The sequence below is a fragment of the Balaenoptera borealis genome (genome assembly GCF_965194805.1).
Source record: "Balaenoptera borealis genome assembly, chromosome: 2".
NCBI classification, from domain to species: domain Eukaryota; kingdom Metazoa; phylum Chordata; class Mammalia; order Artiodactyla; family Balaenopteridae; genus Balaenoptera; species Balaenoptera borealis.
Window position 1 is genome coordinate 12,889,562 of NC_138867.1, and position 21,745 is coordinate 12,911,306.

The following is a 21,745-nucleotide window of genomic DNA, read 5'->3' on the forward strand; positions in this document are numbered from 1 at the left end:
TAGCTGCAGTGACACATGCCAAAGGGTACATCTGAGAAATAGTGCCAGATATTTTAGCCAGATATGGACTACTTTCATTTAGGACATAATAAAATACTCATGATGCAATTGAAGAATCAGATTTCCTTGCAGGGTTTACCAAATGAAAGTTTTCTAGGGAATTTGGGGTAATATTTTTCTGACTTCTAATGAGAGGCTAAAGGAAATGATGTCCTTATTAATTTTAGAGACTGCTTAGTGGTGGTGGTGGTGGTGTTGATGGCGTAGATGGTGGTGGAGGTGGAGGTGGTGGATATTTTAGCAGTGGCGATGGTGGTTATGGTGTAGATGGTGGTAGAGATAGTGAAGGTGTAGATGGTGGTGGAGGTGGTGGTGATGGTGATTTTAGCAGTGGCGATGGTGGTTATGGTGTAGATGATGGTGAGGGTGTAGATGGTGGTAGAGATGGTGAGGGTGTAGATGGTGGTAGAGATGGTGAAGGGTATAGAAGGTGGTAGAGATGGTGAGGGTGTAGATGGTGGTAGAGATGGTGAGGGTGTAGAGATGGTGAGGGTGTAGATGGTGGTGGAGATGGTGAGGGTGGAGATGGTGAGGGTGGAGGTGGTGGATATTTTAGCAGTGGCGATGGTGGTTATGGTGTAGATGGTGGTGAGGGTATAGACAGTGGTAGAGATGGCAGTGGTGTAGGTGGTGTAGACAGTGGTGGTGGTAGAGGTGGTGACAGTAATGGTAGTAATGACAGTGATGGTGATGGCCTAGTACTTGTAGAACAAAATTGTGACCTTTTTTTACTTTTATAGTCTGGAAAGGAGAATTTTATTTCTAAATCCTTTCTTGAACAGATTGAGACTACTGAGAGTATGAAACAAATTATTCCCTTCTCTTAGCCAAGTGGGGCCTTTGCTTAGTACTCTAGCTGGGATACCTTTCTTTTACTTCTTCTGAAAAATTGGTGCCTTTTTTCCTTGTTTAATTTCTTTAAGGTTAGGAGAATTGCTCTCCATAAATGTAATGGTCAGTTTGCTCTACTTAAATTATGAGAATTTTCTTTATTTCTGAACATGGTACAGATCTCCAAACTTTGCCAAATGTCCTTTCTTTGTTTGTCCTTCCCTTTGTTTAACGTCCCAAACATTTGTATCAGGCATTTAAATTCCAATAGTTCTGTGTTGTTCACAGTTTTCCACCCTGAGACGCTTAGTTCATGCACAGCCTCCCCTGTTCCTAGTCACCCTGCCTCCTACCCCAGGAGAAATCGGTTTTACTGCTCTCCAGGCATCAGATCTGGGGAGAGGAGCAGGAGGCCCCTTTTATCCTTCACTTATTTCTCTGTTACTACCTCTCATTAACTTTGAAGACACATCCTCCAGTGAAAACATTTTATTTAGAAAGAGAGTTCTCAATTTTAATTTCCTTTCCCAGCATGGGCTTTGACTTTGTATTTTCAAAAACAAGGTCCACCATGAGAAAATGCTGGATTCCCCTCCCTGCGTGATCTCATCCATAATCCCACTGACGATTGTTTTAATCATTCACAGGGAATTATGCTTATATCATAGGAGGTTGATGTTTTCCGTAAGGAAATTAAAAACTGTTACTAAGGCCCAGAACATGTAAAAAGGAAAAAAAAAAAAACCACCTCCTTTGAGGCATAGTGAAAGAAAAAAATCTGGAAAAAGTGATGCCATATGTGTTCATTCAACCGATGCTTGTTGAGTATCTACGATGTGTCATTTCCAAAGAACCTTTCTCCAGTGTTGCGGTGGAGTTGGGGGAAATCCACCATATGTAACTGGCAGTAGGCCACCCTGGTTTGTCCCAGTGGTCTAACCGGACGTGGATACAAGCAGAGGTTGGGGGGGTGGGCTGGGGTGTCCACCCGCCAGGAATCCCGGCTTCTTCACCTGCTGGCAGTGTGGCCTGAGGCACATTTCCAGTGTGTCCGCACTACAGGTCCTCAGTTATAACAGGAGGATTAGGGAGGCCCCGACTGCGTAGCGTGCAAGTGGGGATGGGGAGCGGACGCAGGTGGGGAAACGGTGCAGCTGCACCTGTTGATCGTGAGTCCAAGGGGGCGAGGTGGCAAGCTCTGGGGCACTGGTTCAGGCTCCTGCCGATGCTCCACGGGCCACTGGCCACTTGTCTGCCTAAAGGGCCTCAAGACACTTGGGTTTGGGGGTGGCTGTGTTTTCATATTTACCCAGAGCTGCTTAACAGGTCTTAGGGCTGGAGAATGATTGATTACTAGAATATTCAGAGATGTGGAATAACATGAACGCTATAGAATAAAAACGGTCTTGATGACAAGATATTCAAAATTAGAGTCATTTATTTGGTGGGAAATTAAACACAGGAGCTGGTTGCTTTTCTGCTGAAAAGTTATTTTTTAAATGGGCAATTCCAGGAATGCGGGGACCTGAGTGTGGTTAGTGCAGGTTCTGGAAAAGGCCCCTTCTGTATCCTGATTGATTCTAACACTTTGTCAAGGCCTCCAGTATAGAAAACAAGCAGGACTGGATCAAGCACATCCGGGAGGTGATCCAGGAAAGGACCATTCACCTGAAAGGCGCCCTGAAGGAGCCCATTCACATCCCCAAAACAGCTCCGGCAACGAGACAGAAGGGGAGGAGGTCAGTGCCTGGGGATTTTTTTTGTAAGTTTGCTTTTATTGAAGGAAAGGAACAAGGCAATGTAAACTTACTATTTTTCAAAAATCATTTTTCTCAAATATTTTTGAGAAATATTGAGGAGTAATTTTTTAAAGCATACAATTTATATATAACATCATTCTTAGTAATGAAATTCCTTTGTCAAGACAACAGCCTCCTTCAGCTTAAAGTAAATGAAAGTCTATATACAAACCCCTAATTCTTTTCCTTTTCCACCCCAAGTGTTAATCTGTGCTCATGTGTAAGTCGTGCATGTGACCTTGGACAAGTTAGGTAGCATCTAGACGTTTTTGCTTCTCATTTCTAAAATGGTGGTGACCCTATCAACTGGATTTTATTACTGTGAGAACTCAGTGCAGTGGTCGATGTTAGACTCTCAGCCCAGGGCCCAGCAAAAAGCCTGTTCTCAGTGAAGAGTCATCTATCGTCATTAATACCGTGGTGGCAGCCGTAATCACAGAGACCGATTTGCACCTCTTTAAACAAATCTGTTCTTCCTCCAATGGCTGATAGCCCATCTTTACCATTCTTGAAAAGCAAATCCAGCCATGTCAGGGCTTTCTCTGTGTCTCCAGGGATGGAGAGGATGTGGACAGCCAAGGAGATGGCAGCAGCCAGCCTGATACGATTTCAATCGCGTCCCGGACGTCTCAGAACACGCTGGACAGCGATAAGGTGAGCCTGAGCTGGCCCGCTCTTTGGGCCGGTGCACGCGGCCGGTCTCCGGTCGGTCAATAGATGGCAGTTTGTCATCAGCATTTCAGACAGCTGCCGTGGCTTAAAAGAGGTGCCTGGACATGGTACCAGGAGCAAAGATCTGCAGTGTCAGGGCTAGCAGACTTGAACCCCGAAGATTCAGGAAAAAATCACTCGCCCTCCCCAGTGCTGTTACATGGTTTTCTGTGCGCGTGTTCTAAGGCAGTGTGTTCAAGCTTTTTTATTTTATATTAAGCAGAAGACCCTATTGTTTTAAATTAAATCGTACACAGAGCCCTGGTGTGTGAAAGCGGGGTGCTCTGATCGAAGCCGGGGCGGCGGCATCTGCGGGTGGGCCCTGCGGCGCCCGTGCACTAACCGCCAGCAGGGAGGGTCTGATTGGCAGCAGAGAAGTCTGTGGTTTACCTTCTGCAGCAGCGGCCTAGAGCGTCCTGTGGTTCTGTCTTGATAGAATCCACAAACCTACGAAATAAACTGATGGGAGAAGTTGGAACCCTGGGCTTACGTGATGCACAGGTGACCAGAGTCCCCTGTACAAGCCGGTGGAGGCATTGATATCCGCAGTCCGCAGTTCCTACTGAGATGAGCCCCTCTTCTGTTCTTTTTCTGGAAGGCTAGACCAAGCTCTTAAAGCAAGTTTTTGACAGCAAGTAGGGGTTTCATTGAAGTTGCCGTTGGTCCAGAATTCCTGGGTTTCTCAGTGCCTGGCACGGCTGGACTTCCCCGCGAGAGGCCTTAGTCCCGAGGGGATGGAGAGGTCTGCCTTTGCACGGTGTCTCCGCAGCCACTCGCTGTCCTGACCTCCCGTCACTGGAGACGGCCGCTGTCACAGGAGGGGGCCCAGTGTCAGGGTTTGCTTCAGGCGGCAAGTCTGGGTCCCAGGCTTCGGTCTTTTCTCACTTGCTTTTGCAGAATTCACGGTGTTGAATGTTGTTTCCAGGACAGAAGTAAGTAGGTTTAAAAATACTGGTTTCCTACACTGATTTCATTTTCAGAATCCTTCTAATCTGAGTAATTAGCTCTTTCTCAACCTCCTTTTTGACTTCACTAAATAAGTCCTAGAACTTACAATGCTTAGAGTAACAGGACTGGAGAACAAAAAGAGTGTCTCGTGTGATTTTGTTCGGAGCTCAGTGTATTACGTTCAGCAAATATTTCTCGCCAGTAGTAATAATGAGGAATAAGATAAATGACATGTTCAGTCATCTGGTCCCTAATAGCCTCTCTCCCCGAGGCCCCCCCCACCATAGTCATTCAGTGAAGAAAATAAAGTTTGAACTTGGAAACATTTCATTAGAGTAATCCCGATTATTTTCTTTTAAAAAAGTAGTAATTGAGGTGACTGGGTTATCTTAATAGTTACACAAGACTTCCACCTGAAGGAAAAGTCCACAGTAATCGTGGCTCCCGCCGAGGGGACCAATTCACAGACTCGCCGAGGCTGAGCATTGCCGCCCCAGCTGGAGGTCCACCAAGCCCCAAACTCACAGTCTTACCAGGTGTCCTCTCATGGATCTGGTCTGGGTTTACCTGAGTCTAAAAGTTTATTTAAAAAACAGGTTATTTGAATGAAATTGCCAGAGAAAAATAAATGTAAAAAGTTCTGTCTTTTGGAAGGGGTGTTAAGATTTTTCTGGTGGTTGGCCCAAGAAGAAAGGGTGGCTTTGCTTCTTGGGTGGTTTATGTGTAAATGGGTGGTGGTGGGAGTCTGGAAACGCCCCGTGCATCTGGGAAGGGGCTCCTGGCTCTCCAGCCCCCGGCTCTGAGATGGAGCTGCCTGGTGCCAGGTTGTGCCTCTGGCCCACAGAGAACCGTGTGCTAGTGCCCCCGGGTGCCCTGTCCCCTGACACTGGGGGCTGGCAGCTGCGGGGCGCCGACCGGGATTCACAGGAGGTTTGCCCCAGAGAGAAGGCTCTGCCCTGGAGTTAGGAAGAGGCAACTAGTTCTACTTCGAATCTATTATAGCAAAATAGGCTTATGTGAACTTGGATTTGAGTCTGTACAACTCCTGTAGAAAAATAAGGCATTATCCTAGGAACTGTTGCTTTTAAGACAACACGTTGTGTACCCAGTGAGAGAGAAGGGATACATCACTAACAACAGTATAGGTTTGAGGAAATTAATCATTTTACACTGGGGATCTACTGGGATATTAGAATTATTAAAGAACTGCCTCTTAAATATTTTATCTGTGAAGGTAACTCACCAGTTTCTGTTTACCTCATCTCATACCTTACCACCGAACTTCATTCCATAGCTCAGAAATCCCGCCAGGGCCCCTTCTGCAGGTGCCGCCTTGCCTGTGCTCCCGGGTGAAGCTGTGATAGCAGCCTCTCACTCAGCCGCTCTCAGCCTACCGGGTGTTCTCATGACTCTTAACCACCTCGCGTAGTGACATGCCAAAACTGTTTTCTTAAGTGGATGTGGCATGTATTTAATACCCCTCGCTGAGGCCATAGGTCCTTAATAGGAAATACACAAAAAGGATGAAATGTCTTCCTAAGACCGTAGAACTGCAACGGGTTGTCTTCTTCCGTTCTTGTGTTCTGTATTTGGTAGGAAAATAAGCAGCGTGTGAGACTTAATATGGATAAGTCAGAATGTGGAGTTTGGAGGGGCCATACCCATGAGGCCTTGTACAAAAGAAGGCCCATGTTTGCGACCACACATATGCCTACACGTGTCTGTTCTCTGCTTTGGGGAGGTTTTCTTGTAGCCATCTCCTTTTCTGTGCTTCTCTGGTAGAACACTTCAGGGTCAGTAGATGATTCCGGAGAATACATTGAAGAAACTGCATCCTTTATGGAGTCAGTTTGTAAAATGCACTGTTCCTCTGAACTAGGCTTAACCAGAAAACCCTGTTATCTCTGATGGCAGTAACTTTTCATATGTCCCAAGGTTCTTTCCAGCCTACATATTTCAAGTTTAAATAGCCTCTGATGACATGGGCAGATAGATCTGGCAAGGGAAATTACTTAACCATATTCTGCCTGTTTGACTTAATTTATGATGTCTGTTATGAGTTAGTTGTTATCATGGAGTTTGGTTCCATTTCAGAAACTGGGTGGGGGGATGTTTTCGGCTTGGCCTCTTGGAGAACTCTTGAGGAAAAGTTGTCTGCCCAGGGCTGTAGTAACTCTCAGATGAGGCACAGGGTTTTAGAAGAGTCGGTTAAGGAGGGGCCTGGAGACACCCTCTCTCCAGGGACACTGTTAGCAGATACAGACCACAGGCCCCCCGAGCACCTTTCCTTCTTCGAAAAGGTCGGTTTTAAAATCTGCCATCTCTTTGTTCCAGATGTAAGTGTAGCACTGATTCTTGCCCATATTAATGGTGCTTGTGCTGATAAAGTGATCTCATGAAAATATAATTTGGGTTCCAAAGAAATCAAATGCTTGCCAGATTCTTGTCTCATTTGTCCTGAGCTTGTCTCCCTGATGTTGGAAGGGGACGCCTCCAGGTCACTGCGGGGACGAGGGAGGCCAGGTGACCCTCGCAGGGCCACCCAGAATAGAGAGCGGAAGCCAGAAACGGAATGTGGATCTAATTACCTGGCGGGGTCTAGACCCTGTTATTTCACACTAGAGCTGAGGAGGAGCTAAATATTTTGGCGTATTAAAGAAGCATTTTTAATATTTTTTCCTTCTGTATGCATTATTAGTCTGTGGTTTGCTTCATATAACAAAAATTTATATTATAAGGAAAATAGAAAATATGCGAATCAAATACAGGCTACTACTATAGAACAAACCATCTTGAGGTCAGGATGAAAAAAATAACCAAGGCCAGACAGGGCAGGCTGTGGAAAAGCGGCCCAAGCCAGCAGGGGGCCAGGTGTGAGCCTTCTTTAGGTCTGAAGCCGTGCCGTGCTTATTTGTAATGAAGGAGAAATTCAGTTGAGACTGATACTTGGCACGAATTGCCCCTAAGCTTGTGATGTGAGTATATGAATTCACACATTTTAAAAAAATAAATGGTTTCAGCTACTTTTCATGAAGTATATATAGCACTTGTTGGGGATATGAAATTTACGTAGTTTAAAAAGTCAATAAACCTCTGTGAAGTGGCAGTCTGCACCGTAGGAACTTGAATGGATTTACATAAATTGCAGCGCTGAGGTAGTATATAAAGTAATTAATGCCAATACGTTTTAAAATGAGGCTGGAGTCAAGTTTTGGAGAAAGGAAGCCTGCATTCAGCCTACTTAGGAAGTGCCTCACGCTTGCATTCAGCCCCATTCCTCACATACCTGGCCCTGTGTGCCACGCGCCTAAGCTCACACTCCCCTCTGCCTGCAGCTGCCAGAAGCAGGAAGGAGCCTTGGCTCCAGGAGCTGCCCAGCCTGCTGCCCTTGCCAGGGTCCCGGAGCCTCGTGTAGGTTGGCCCGCGTGGGCGTGCAGTTGAGTCGCTTCGTTCAGAAGCCTTTCTGGGGACAGCACATGGTTTTAATCCCGGGACGTCAGTTACAGGTCCCAACTCTGCCCAGAGGGTAACAGAGTCGAGTAAGCAAAGTGTTTAGCGTCCAACAGCAGATGGTTAAGAGCAAGGAGGTGCTCCCCAGCCAGGCCTCTGAGCTCTGCTTCTCAGCAACCTCTCCGTGCCTCAGTTTCCTCATCTGTAACAGGGGACAGTACGACTCCCCACTCTAGGACTGTGAGCATTAAAAATGTGCATTTGGAACAGTGCCTTACACGCCCTGAGCACTGCCTAGATGTCGACTGTCACTGTGTCCTCATTTCAGAAATTGCCTCCTTCTCCCTCACTCATTACTGGCTGTTGCCGACCGCCGTACATCGGCCTCTTAGCGCTCTTGACTGCAGTGCATTTAGAAGCTAATTGTGTTCATTAGGAGCTAGAAGCTGTGCTAAGGGTAAATTGCTCAGACTCAGTTCCTGAACTTGCACGTCCTTGGGGCCCAACAGCAGAATACTGATCGCGTGTTGAATGGGCAGCCTCTGAAGAAGCGGGAGACTCTCGCTGGAAACGTTTTCCCAGCCACTCCCCTGTGATCCTGCCGCATCAGCCGTAGGATGAGTCCGTGCTCTGCACGAGGTTGGTTCGTGCCTTCGCAGGTGCAAGGGCATCAACACCTGTGCAGCCCAGGACAGGTGCTGCTCCACGGGAACAAGCAGAGAGAGCCCTCCCCGCCGGCAGCCTGGCGAGGCTGGCTGCTGGCATTGGTTCCCTCTGTCTTTCTAAGTGACTGTGGCTTTTTGTAGTTTTTAACAAGTTTCTTAAGTGCTCTCATAAAGCCACAGAATGAATGCAGTCTTTGCTGACTTTAGTTCCTCAATCAGAAACACAAAATCCCCCACGCTAGAGCAGAGAGCCTCAGTTCTAAGAAAAGGCAGATTTTTCAAAACTACAACTTTAGGTATAACTGTAACAAAAGTGTTTCTAAAAATAGCGGTGCATCGAGAAGTGCTTTTCCATGTAAATTTTACAGTCCTGGTCAAAGTCACTGTTGACAATGACGGCCCATCTTTGATTCAGACTCGAGGCTGGTGGTTTATTCTGGTGGTTCTTCCTTTGGGTGAGGGACCCAGTCGGCCGGTCACCTGGCTGTCATACCTTAGATTTTCAGGGGAAAAAAAAGAGGCCTTTCAAATGGACTTTTCTGGATAAGGGCTGCTTACTCAGGAAACACAGCAAACAGGCTCCTTTGGGCTCAGTTGTCCCAAGAGGGGTCTTGCTTTCCAGGACCTGTGATTGAAAGTAGTACAGGTGGGGTCCAGCCAACTGCTTCCCGAGCCTCGTTCATTTTTCCGCTTTTCAGCCAACGCAGCCTTTCATTCATGCCCCGCGGCTCAGCCCTCGGCGCCTCTCGTTCTAAAATGTTCAGAGTGAGGGCAAGTGTGGCATTGGTTCAGGCCAGCTTCTGCTGAGCCTGGAGGCCTGGTACCTCGGCGCTGACCTCTCTCTGATCTGCCTGGCTTTTTACACTTAAAGTTTGCCTTTTCAAATATATCTTTTAAATTTAGCTTCTTGATGTCTAACTTTCCGTTGCACCTCATGTGTATCACAGTCAAGGAAGGCTTCCAAGGGATATTTTCATGTGTCAAAACCAGCATGTGATCACATTAGCAAAGAGTAGAGGATTAACCTCCCTGAATATTATACTCAGTATTTTTTTTCTGGGTAAAAATGTTGGGTAGGGTAAGCTGCTGCTTTTGAAAAAGTTTTTTCTCACAGATTTTATTTTCTTTTCTTTTTTTCTGTTTCCTTTTGTTTCGTTCTTTTTTTCTTTTTCTTGGGGGAAGGGTGGTGAGAAACAACATTTTTGCCATCTTAACCATTTTTCAGTTCTGACAGATTTCTTTTTGCACCCCAATCTGTGAGACATTCACAGTGGTCCTCTTGGAAACCCAGCAGCAGATTTTGTGACGGCTTCTCCTGTGAACTTGGCCTTGGGTTTGGGGTGAGCAAGGGGCCTGATGGTCCCGTGGTTAGGACGGCCTCTGAGAAGCCCAAGCCTCCGGCCTCCGCAAAGTTGCCCAGGGAGAAGCTGGGGTAACGCGTTTCCTTGGGGAATTGTTCTGGCTGCTGGTGGCGGCCTTTCTCTTGTAACCACGGAGCTGGTAATTAATGGAGCTCTACTTTCTAGTCCCCTTTAACCGAGGAACCACTCTTTGGTCTGCTCTGTGTGAAGCCTGCACAAAACCGCAAGGCCCTTTTGTGAGGTTTCGAGTGCCTGCACCGTGCTGGGCTGTAGGATGTGACTGTGGGTTGGTACACTCTGTTCCATAGGGGAAGGTGGCTTTTAGTAGAATGCTTCCCCCTCTTCTTTTGAAGCGCTCTCGGAAAGTTGGTCAGACACCCACCTGCAATTGATCTTAGCTTCTCGAAGCAGATTCATTTACAGAGAGGACTACACCATCCGCGTGTCAGTCGTAAAGAGCCCCTGTTCGTCTGGCGGAGCCCGCCCCAGAACTCACCTGCAAGCCAGTCATTCAAATCAGGTGTTTGCTGTTGTCTCTCAAGAACTGTACGTTCTTGTAAAGTAGACATGCCTCATTACAGAGCTCCAGGGAGGGGATGCCAGAGCCCGAGCGGTGGGTGAGAAGCGCCCAGCCACGGCCCTGCTTCAGTTACTGTCTTTAACTGGGTTCAGGCAAAGCAAAACAATATACCATGGTTTCTCCAGAAAATGTAAAAAGTAAAGTTCTGTCCTGTGTGACGGTTTTTGAAGGTTCACGTGCCTGCGACCAGGTGAGTATTTCATTCTTTTGGGTGAAACACAGCAGCTTGTTCATTTTCAGTCATTGAGGGAACTCAGGCAAAGGGGCCCTGCTTTGGTTCTGCTAATTGTCTGTGCATCAACGTCACAGGAGTTCCCCCAGCAGCCCTTTCGGAGGGACATGGCTGGTCTTGGAGGAGGCACTTCATTATAGTATCCATGGTCCGTGCTCCAATTAAGGCCATTTTACTGTCATGCTTTTTAGTCACCACATTTAATTTTTTTAAGGTGAAAAGCAGAAAGATTGGGGAAAAAATATCTTCTGATGAGAATGTCACAAGTGTTAATGTGAGTCATGGAAATTGAGATTTTCATAAATTGCAATCCTAAACCAAATGCTTGTGGTAGGGAGCCCCTGATACAAGTCCATAAAATATATAGATGTGAAAAAGATAATGTGAAAACTTTCACAAAATATGGTTGGAAAGGAAAAGTGAATTTTTAAACTAGATAAATGGAATGGTAACACTTTCAACGTAGTGATGAAATTGTGTCACTAGGGGTGGTAGAAGTGTCACTGTAGATAATAGATAGGATAACCCAAACTTTTTCTAATTAGGAGTTTAATTCTACGTAAAAGGCTGTAATGACTTGCATTGATACTCCAAAATAGTTATTTTAAGTCTTTTATACAAAAAAAAAAAAAAGTCTTTTTAATTAACAAGCCTGGTTTTAAAGACAAGCTTTGGAATAAGTTTAAAATATTCAAATGCGAACATTGAGGCAGAAATCCATGGGTTGTCTCCTCTCTGGACTAGAAAACGCCCATTTAATCCTCCCCTTATAGATTTGTGCAGGAGATTCTCATGGGAAAAGTCAGTTTATTCTTAGGGGTAGAGCCAAGAAGATATGGTTTTTTTAATGATAATTCTAGCACTGTTTGAAGACATTCTTCTGGTACTAGATTTTGTTACTAACTCTCTAAAGGCTTTGGAAAAGAATTTTGACTCAGTATGCGATTCTTTGTCAGAACAGGCTTGATTTTCATTTCTCAGGCTCTGTCAAGTGCACAGATGTTTCCAATAGTTCTGATTACTCTGTGAGGGGCTGAACGCTCCGCGCCAGAAAGCAAGTCTAGCTTCATTCCTCTTGGCAGCCGCTTTCTCCCTTCCCACCCTTCCCCCACCCACAGAACACACCGCGTGGCTTTGAGCAGTCTGAAAAGTTCCTACAGCGGGAGAAGGAGACCAGCAGAGGCTGGTGATGAGGCAGCACGTCTGAAGCGGAGCTTCCCAGGGCCGGGGGTGGTGACACGCGGGGACCACGTGCGCAAGCGGGCCCGGCAGACGGGCGGCTCGGGCCGCGGGAAGGCTCGTAGGGGGTGCAGGCCTGAGGGGCCTCGGCAGGCTGGGCTCCCCACGGGGCTTGTTCACGGGTCACGCTTTCCCCGGGATGGGAAACATTCCTCCTTTTCGTTACAGGGATCAACCACTTCCATAACGTGGGGTTTTACGAGGAAGATTCTTCTCCGGGCTGGGCCTCTGCTGTTAACCTTTTAACATTAGCATCTTCGACTGTTCACAGAGAAATATGTGACATATGTGAGATTCAGCATAGTAACATTTAGAAGGGGGTTAGTCACTTGGGGAAAATGTCCTTTGTAGCCCAGCAAAGACAATTCCTTTTGTCGATATTTATGCTTCATTTTGGAAGAGTTTTGTTTTGTTTTGCTTTCTGTGGTTGTCAAGTGGACATGTGTTTCTTATTCTAAATATCTGAACTTTCTCTGGAAAGACCAGGAGGGCAGTGGAGAGCATGGAGCGTGACAGAGGGCCGGCAGGCAGCCGAGGACACCGCAGGGCTGCGAGCCCGGGTAGGGTCAGTCCTCTGCGGGGGTGGGGCTGGGCGGCCTCTCTGGAACAGGATGTTTCCCGGCAGTGGGCCCGGCCGCCCCTTCCCCCTGCGCATCGCAGCTCAGCCCAGCGGCCGTCTTCTCTTCTTCCGTGGTCTCCGTGCTGGTGCCCAAAGGGGGGACAGGAAACACGCAGGCAGAGTTCACTCCCGAAGTCACAGAGGAAGAGCCCATGTTTGGTTTTGGTTTTCAAGCAGCTCATTTTTACAGCAAACCTATCTTACCTTTTTCACTTCAGCAAATGTGTGACCGCTTGCTGGGTACAAAGGCAGCTTTGGGAGAAGCCTGCTGCTAGCTTCCTCTTACAAGCTGTGCGCCGGCCCTTGGCACTTGGGGGCTCACACACTGGGCATGGGAAGGTCGCAGAAGAATGACACAAACCTGCTTTCTGGTGCCGAGGACAGACACACACACACACACAACCCAAAGCCTGGCTGGTGTCAGACTTGAGACGTAATTTGTTTAAGGACAGAGTGGTAAGGACGGTAGACAGGAGCAGCTTCTCAGAGGGATTTGACGGGGGCTGAGACGAGACCAACTGGGGAGGTGGGGGCTCCAAGCAGAAGGGATCATGGACACAGGGCGTGCAGGACCCACCTCAGAAGGAGGACATGGCCCCTCTGGGCCGTGAAGCACGGGAGAAGCAGCCGAGCCTGCCCGGGGAGGCGGGCTAGGTCCCGGTTACGGGAGCTTTGCGTCTTACACTAAGGAATGTGTGTCTAAGGTTCTTGCATAGGAGGATGGCATGTGTGAACATTTTAAGAAGGTAACTCTGGCAGCGGTGTTCAGGTGGTTTGGAAGGAAAGCCTGGATCGGGCAGGGCACTCAGGAGACCAGTGCAGAAATCCAAATGATGTGATTGGTGTGGGCGTGCTGAGGAAGGGAGGAGTCAGAAACACATTCTAGAGTCCGTTTGACCGCGTTTCGGGGGTGCAAAGGAGTGTGGTTGACTGTGATACCGTTACCCAAAAGGCAACGCTGGAAGAGAAACAGATGTGAGGGCGAGTAATGAGTCACGTCCCAGACTCACTGCTTTGAAGGGCTGGGGAAGCAGCAGGCCCGGGTGCCTGCTTGGAAGTGCCCAGCACGGAGGGTACGGTGTGCAGCCTGAGCCTGGGGCTGCCCGGATTGGAGGGCCAGAGGGGGTAGGCCTAAGACGGGGAGCTGGTCACAAGATCCTCCTGTGGGAGGGGCGATAATGAGCATCCCTGTGAGCTGTCCCCAGCGAGTGTACAGTCTAAGGGAAGATGGACGGCAAGCGGTCGTGAGAAGGCCCCGCACCTGTTTTCCAAGCAGGATCATGGCGTTGATGCTCTTCACAGAGTCCCTGGGTGTGCTTCAAAGGGCCGAGACTTAGAAGAGTTCGGACAGAAGATGGGAGTGAGCGGAGAGGAGAGGAGAGGAGAGAGGAGGGAAGGAGGGCAAGGCCCTTCAGGCCAGAAGCCACGTGGCACATGAGGGGTCAGCCGGTGCCCATGCAGCGTGTGGAGGGACGTGTTGAGGCTTGGGGCGGGGAAGGAGCCCGGGAGGAGCTGGGGTGGGTGGCAGAGGGTCGGGAGGGTCGCGCTAGGGAGTGTCCTGGGGGCTGGCGAGGGCTCTCGAAGGCTTTCGGAGAGAGAAGGGCGTGCTCCGCCCGTGTTTCCGGATGCCGGGCTCTCTGCTCTGCGGCTGCTTCTGCCGATCCGGGGGGCACAGGCGCTGAGGAGCCCGCAGTGCCCCGGCCACACCGCTCTCGCCAGGCCGGAGCTGGCCTCCATCTGATTTTATCACCGTATTTCACAACAATCCCCCAAAAGGCCTACAAGCAGAGTTCTTACTAGTTTGCCCTAAGTTTAAAAATGAGTGCAGTTGACCTTTAAATAGACGCAGTGCCCTGGTCCACTCATACGTGCGTTGTTTTTCAGTAAGTACATATATGTGCTGAAAATGTATTTTCCCTTCCTCATGATTTTCTTAATAACATTTTTTTCCAGCATACTTTATTGTCAGAATACAGTGCGTAAAGCATATGACATACAAAATACGCGTTAGTCCACGGTTCATGTCATCGGTAAGGCTTCTGGTGGACGGTAGGCTACCAGTTGTTATGTCTGGGGGGAGTCGAAAGTTAGACGCAGATTTCTGACCGTGCAGGGGGGTCGGCGCCCCTAGCCCCCCACGTTGTTCAAAGGTCTGTGGCACTCTTTGAGAAGGGATATATGTCTCAGGCACAAAAGTAGTTGGACACTCTCATGGAAAACCATCAGATTCTGACAGTGTAAGACACAGAAAATCATTATTGTATGCTGGAATGTGAAAAAGTAGATATTCGAGTGTTTTGCAAGGGACGTAAATTAAGGGACAGGGACATGGGAGAGCCCTCATTCGGCTGGTGCCCGGTGCTCTGAGCCAGCTGTGGAATGGGAGCTGAACTCCCGGCCCAGGCGCCAGCCTCGGCTGCTGAGGGCCGGTGGCCTGGGCTCGCTGACCTGTCCCTTCCCTCCCCAGCTGTCCGGCGGCTGTGAGCTGACGGTGGTGATCCACGACTTCACGGCCTGTAACAGCACCGAGCTGACCATCCGCCGTGGCCAGACGGTGGAAGTCTTGGAGCGGCCCCACGACAAGCCTGACTGGTGTCTGGTGCGGACCACCGACCGGTCCCCCGCGGCGGAAGGCCTGGTGCCCTGCGGCTCCCTGTGCATCGCCCACTCCAGAAGCAGCATGGAGATGGAGGGCTTCTTCAACCACAAAGGTAGGCGTTCGCGGGCGTGCGTGGCGATGACGGTCCTGCTGGAAACGACACCGGTGCTCTGTCCCCGCTTCCTGCAGCCTCATAATAGGTACGATGCCTCCTGGTCACTCGTGCCCCAGTCCGTTATCCCTGTGTCTCCGGGACTTCTTAACCCATCTGGAGCTGAGATGGAATAAGGATTTCACCTGTCACTCAGAAATGATGAAGCATCGCCTCGTTTCCCAAGGCCGCGTAATAAGATAGCGGGTTAGCGAAGGACAAGGGGGCTGTTGTTTTGGGGGCCAGTGTCATTCATAAATGGAGAAGACAGAGAAGGCACTGTTCTCTTCCAGGTGATGTTGAAAACAGGTAGGGGAGGTGGGGCCAGACTCAGCATCTTCCTAATCAGGTTTTCACATTGTGGATTCTTTATTTTGTTAGTGTTCAGTGCTAGACAGTCAAGCATGCAGGTCCTGAGAGTTTGTCTTTATCGCTTGGTAAAGTGTCTCGGGGCATCCCAAATGCCCCAGGTTCCCTGCCTGGAGAGGGAACGCAGCTGGACCCCCGGTGGGGAGGCTGGCCGAGTCAGGCAGGGCTCAGTGTCAGGGGTCTGCAGCTGTGACAAGAGAGGTGGCTTTTGAAAAAAATGCTTTTCAACTGAAATAACAGGGTATTGGAACAAAACGGCATTTGGCAATGGGGACTCCTTTAGAGGCAGGCAACTGTAGCAAGGCCGCTTTTCCACGTGTGTCTGGATGGGTCAGTAACGAGCTCCCCGCAAGAGTATGAGAGTCTGTTTATCCTGAATGTCCAACGTGGTCCCTGTGGGACTGATGTGGCTTGAAACGGGACCTGTCTGGATTGAGCTGGTCTGCAGGTGCAAAATACACACTGGATTGCAAGACTTGCCATGAAAAAAGAATGTGTAATTATTTTATACTCGTTGCAAACTGGTATGATAACATACTTTATAGGGTGGGTTAAATAAAATGTATGATTAAAATTAATTTCACCTGTTTCTTTTTACTATTTAAATGATGGCTACTAGAAAATTTTCAGTTACATACGCAGCTTGCACTGTGTCTGTTGGACCATGCTGGTTTAATCTCTCATCTCACTGAGGAGCTAATTTGAGGCTGTAAGACCTTTCCAGAAACACTGAGCTGTAGCTTCTAGAAAAATGCAGAGCGGGTAGAGTTTATATGCTTCGAACCGCATTAGGTCAGTCTTTGTTTTTCTGCCATGCTGGCAGATGGCCGATTCTTCCAGATCTGAGGGTCTGCGGTTGGTTTACCCTTCCTGAGGGAACTCCACTATATTCTGCATATTCCAGTTCTTTTCTGTTAATTTTGGGACATTCCAGTTGCTCCCTCCGTTGGTCAGCTGTGCCCTCTTTACATTCATCCTGACGCGTCCTGGGGACCATCCTCTGGCTGCTGAGGGGTCAGTCCTGGCGGTGAGCTACGTGAAGCTGCACAGGAAACAGCCGGTGACTAGCCCCCTCGGGAATTACAGGCCCAACCATGTTCCGGATCCCTCGGGGCCTGAATGTGACTGTATCGTCACCTCAGTAAGCAGCTGGAAGAATTAGGCTACGGTGTCTCCAGGGATCCAAAGAGAAAGGCAGGGAATTTCCCGATTTTGCCCCGAAGCTGAGGCATCTGCTTGCGTTTCCGGGGGAGCCGCCCCTGAGTGCCGGCAGCCTTGGTTGGACCTGCCCTGCTGTGGTTCGGAGTTCGGAGTTCAGACGGCGGCGTGTGCTGGGCCACCCGTTGGCCTGGGTGTTTCCAGAGTTGCACAATGTATTTAAGTCCTTGAGTCTGAGTTGAAAATGAGGTACAACGTTTTCTTCAAGTTCGTCTATTATATGCAGAGGAGCCCCGGTGAACTTAAGCTGCCAATAACGTTTGTTCTGAAAGATTTCTTTTCACATGTGCCTTTCCTGTGGTGTGTTCTCTACTTCCTGGTGTTCGCAGTTGCAGGCTAACCAAGCAGTAAGAACCGTGTAGTTATCACACCTGCCTTTGTCCTGCAGACTTCCTACAGAGGTTGGGTTTGTGCTTGTCTTTTGGCCTAACTACCATTCTGTCCCCTGAGCCTTTTCCCTCTGACATTCTGTGACTTTCCGGCACCTGAGGCGTCACTCCTGCTCCTCACAAACCCTCTACGTACTAAGAAGGTGTCTCTTCATTGAGTAAAACCTGTTGTGAACTAACAGTCAGTTCATAGATTGGGACTCGGAGCCTTAGGCATTGTGTTCCTTCTGTTCCGAATTTTTGTTTTTCCTGTGGTGCAGGGAAGCTCTTGAGGTGGTCTGCCCCTGGCAGTGCTGGGACTTCGGTGGCAGATGGGGGAGGGAGGATCCTTCTTGGGCCCTTGGACAAGCCTGTGCCAGAGCCTCCTGTGCGCGGTCAAGTCCAGGGAATCGGGCAGTGACCAGCGGCTCCGTCTAGGAGAAGAGTCTCCATCGGGTAGTCGGGACAGCAAGGGGCGAGGGTCCAGAACGAGCCCCAGGGACTGCGGGAAGGATGCCGCCGCCCCCCTGGGGAGCAGGCGGTCCCCAGGGCCTCTGCTCGGGCACAGCTCCCCTCCTGGCTCTCGTGTGCAGGGGACCGTGGGCTGTTCGCGTACCGCCGTGCGCTGGGCCGGCGTCTGCTGGCGCGGCGGCGCACTCTGAGCCCTTTCCGTTCTGAGAGCCGGGCTGGGCCGCAGGGCCACTGCAGCGAGGGCTCCAGTGTGGCCCCTCCTCCCGCAGAAGTGGGTGCCCCGCACCCGCTGAGCCTCCTTCGCAGAGTCGCACGTGGGGCCGTCTTGCCTTTCACACGCTTCAGAGCTCCGGAGCGCCGGGTGGGTGTCATGATGTCTCATCCCTGGTCACTCGCTGTTGACCTCTGGTTCCTTAAATGTCTGTGATTCCTGCCGCTCTGACCTTCCAGGTGGGGGAACAAGCACATTCGCTAATCTCTAGTCCCACAGTTTTCCCAGCCTTAGTGCCTCAATTTGTTCACAACTCCCCAATCCAAACACCTTAAGTTTCCAATGTGAAAGACATTGAGATTAAATGTCTGTGTATTTGGTTGTGTGTGATATTTAAGAATTGCAGTGTGGCTGTGAGGATCAATACTCAGGTCGGCCCCGAAGGGCCCGTTACGCACTGTGAGTGCCGCCCGGGTCGCCGGCGCTCTGAGGCGTGGCTGGAGCGGGAAGTCTGCTGGGCCACGCGAGGACTTAGGATTTATGAGCCCCGGGCTCCTTGGATCATGCTGCTGTGTTTCCCTGGGTGATGTCGGGGGAGGATAGAACATCACCGATTTAAATGAACAAGAAGTATAATTGTACAGTTTGTTCTTCGAGAAGCTACTTTTGGGTCTGGGGCTGGACTCCAGTGTGGACGTGACCCGGGGGAAAGGTCCGGACGGGAGGGCTGCCGCGGAGCGGTGTCTGTCGACGGGCAGCCTTGGCATCTGGCATCTCGCCCTCATCTTGCCCTGGCCGCCCTTGTCCCCGCTCACAGCCTCTCAGTCACAGGTGGCAGCCGGGCATCAGCCAGAGCCAGCAGAACGGGTCCCCAGCAAGTCCCTGTGCCCCTCCAGCGCGTGTGTGTGGTTCACAGCGCCTCCCGCCGCGAAGCTTCTCCTGGTCTGGGGCCCGGCGAGTCCGCCGAGCCGCCGGATTGAGAAGCACTGGCCCTCAAACGCCCCCCGCGTGTGATCATTGATTGACTGTGCTGATACAGGGTCACGGAATTACCTTTAGTCCCTTAGAAAATCCAAGGGATTTTTCTGTCCTACTGTCTCAACGTGGAAAGCTGCCACTGTTCTCTGTGTATTTACTTAGTCTTGGTCCCAGAAAGTAAACAGGAATATCAGAAATGTTTATATTCCCGACGAGGCCCATTCACCACATCCCCTTTTTGGCGCTACCCTAGACTGAGTGGGTCAGCTGTCCTCTTTCTTCACAGCCAGAACTACCATATGTGATAGTGTGTGAGAGCTTAGCTCCATGGTTCGGGGATAACCCAGCGAGCATCCCTGGAGCAGTGCAGGGGCCCTGGATGGGCAACAGTGCCCAGGGTTGGTGGTGAGCGGGTGGAAGATACTCAGTAAAAGTAGGATTGTCTCGGTCAGGAACCAGACAGAGTCGCATCCCGAGCTTCCTGCAGGACGCATGCCTGAAGCGCGTCGTGGCAGCCTTTGGACTGTATTTGCTTTTTTTAAGGGTAAAGCAGTAATCTGTCATCAGTCTTAAGGAGGTCCTTCCTCTCTCCTCACACCCAGATTATTGCCTCTGAAAGACTGCCCATGTGACTGTCATGGCGCCACTTGTCGCTTGAGGTCTTCCGCTGCCTGGCCTGGCCCAGTTGGAGTTGCGCTTTTAGCCACCACTGAATTGTTTTTTGCTAAAATTCAGCTTTAAGAGGAGACATTTCGGGGGTGAGAGTGACATTTATGGTGGAACATTTAGAAGAGGTGATGTGTTGAACTCGCAAGGTCTGTGCTTTGTGTCAGGAGGACCCGCGTTCTGATTCCATCTCTGTCTTTGGTGACGTTGCAACCCGGGGCCTGAGGTGGGTGGAAATGGGTGGTCCCTGAGGTCCTCCCCAGCTCTGACGTTCTCAGGTTATATTTCTCATGAGGCCTTTCTGAATGAAGGCCAGTTTCCAAACCTCCCCCTTTTCCTTATGCTGACCCCTAATGAGGTGGCCAGGTGGTGTTTTTGCTAGTTTGTTGATATATTTAGGAGAAAATAACCACTTAGGAACCTTAACCTTAATCTCTCTTAAAGTTGTTTATAAAGTTTTTCTCTCTGGGATAGTGTATAGGTCAGTACTTGCATTTCACTTTGAAGAAGTTAAAAACATGATTTTTTTCGCTCTGAATTCTTCATTAGAAAAACAGAGGAACAAAAACATGAGAAATAAAATTTGTTGCTTGCTGACCACTTGGGCCTCTTACACCCTGGGGCTTTGACTCAGCACACCACACTTACTGAAAACGACGTTCCAGAAATAATCCCCTGTGGTTTCCGGTTTACCACATCACTTACAGAAAAGTGGGTGCCATCAAAATCAGGTAAAAGAGAAGACCCAGGAATTATCTTTTATAAATGCAGTGATGCGTGATTGATATCAATGAAATGGGACGTTTTCTTTAATCCAAATGAAAACTAGGAAAGTGAGAGATTTTTCATGAGAAACTACCTGAAATGTAGGTTTTTCTCTGGGTTCCACCTTGGGCTGCCTCCTTGTCTCTCTCAAAACTCTCTGCCAGGGTTTTGCTATCCATCCTCTCTGCCTGAATATTTGACTCTCTCAAATATTCAGTCACTGGACTGTCCTCCCAAGTTTTTGTGACTGGTTTGTTTCACTTAACATAATGTCTTCCAGGTTCATCCGTGTTGTGGCCTGTGTCAGAATGTCCTTCCATTTTAAGGTTGACTCTTAACTCCATTGTAGGGATAGATGACAGTTTGTTATCCATTCACCTGTCGATGGACACTGGGGTCTGCTGTGAGCAGTACCGCTCTCTTCAAGTCTCTGCTTTCCGTGCACTGGGGAGGAAGCCCTGGTCCGGGAAGATCCCACATGCCGTGGAGCAACTAGGCTCATGCGCCACAAGTGCTGAGCCTGTGTTCTAGAGCCCGTGAGCCACAACTGCTGAGCCCGCGTGCCGCAACTGCTGAGACCCATGTGCCTGGAGCCCGTGCTCCACAACGAGAGAGGCCACCGCGGTGAGAAACCCGCGCACTGCAACGAAGAGTGGCCCCCGCTCACCGCAACTACAGAGGGCCCGCGTGCAGCAACGAAGACCCAACACAGCCAAAAATAAATAAATACATTAAATAAATTTAAAAAAATAATAATAGCCCTTCCTGCCCAACCGAGGCTTTAAAAAAAAACAAACAAAAAAACCCAGACGTGGAATTGCTGGATCATGATAGTGTTGTTTTTAATTTTTGAGCATGCCTACCACATTTTGTTACCTTTATCTAAAGAGTATATTTCAAGCATATTCTCGTCTTTCCATTGCCACCGTTGCCTCCTTCCCACTAAGTCTCCCAGCCTCACTTCTCACCCTCTTCTTGCAGCTAAAACACAGATCCGGTCAAACTGTGCTCCTGTTTAAATTTTTTCAGTGTCTTGCTGTTGGTCACGGAATAAAATCCAGTTTCCCAACATGTGCCACAAGGCGTTGCCCCTCATGCTCGTGTGCACAGGTACACACACGATGAGTGTACACATCCCCTCTTTCTCCCCCTGGTGTGGTCATCAAGTAACGGGGAGCAGGGGTTCTTACTCCCTTGCCCCTGCCTGACACTCCTGTCCCTTCTCACCAAATAAAAAACCCTACAGGAAAAAATGAATGTATCCAGTGAGTCTGGGGGGGTGAGAGTGCAGTTAACAAGTATTTCAACACAAAGGCTAACATCAGGGTAACCTGAGAAAGGCCCCATGAGATGATGAACTCCAGGGACCACTAAAGACACACAAGGAACCTCATAGGAACTCACTGAAAGAACTTTAAAACGTTTTAGTAGGAGCGATGGGTGCAGTAATAGTG

The 21,745-nt window shown here is 49.3% G+C and overlaps 1 protein-coding gene across 7 annotated transcripts in view; it reads left to right on the plus strand.

The window, feature by feature from the left end:
- TRIO (trio Rho guanine nucleotide exchange factor) overlaps positions 1-21,745 on the plus strand; it is a 373,499-nt gene that overhangs the window by 279,606 nt on the left and 72,148 nt on the right. For all 7 annotated transcript variants that reach the window (XM_082381867.1, XM_082381868.1, XM_082381865.1 and 4 more), the window contains 3 exons: positions 2,488-2,630; positions 3,245-3,344; positions 14,963-15,206. In XM_082381867.1, the coding sequence (XP_082237993.1) occupies positions 2,488-2,630; positions 3,245-3,344; positions 14,963-15,206 (487 nt within the window). The remainder of the gene's footprint in view (positions 1-2,487; positions 2,631-3,244; positions 3,345-14,962; positions 15,207-21,745) is intronic.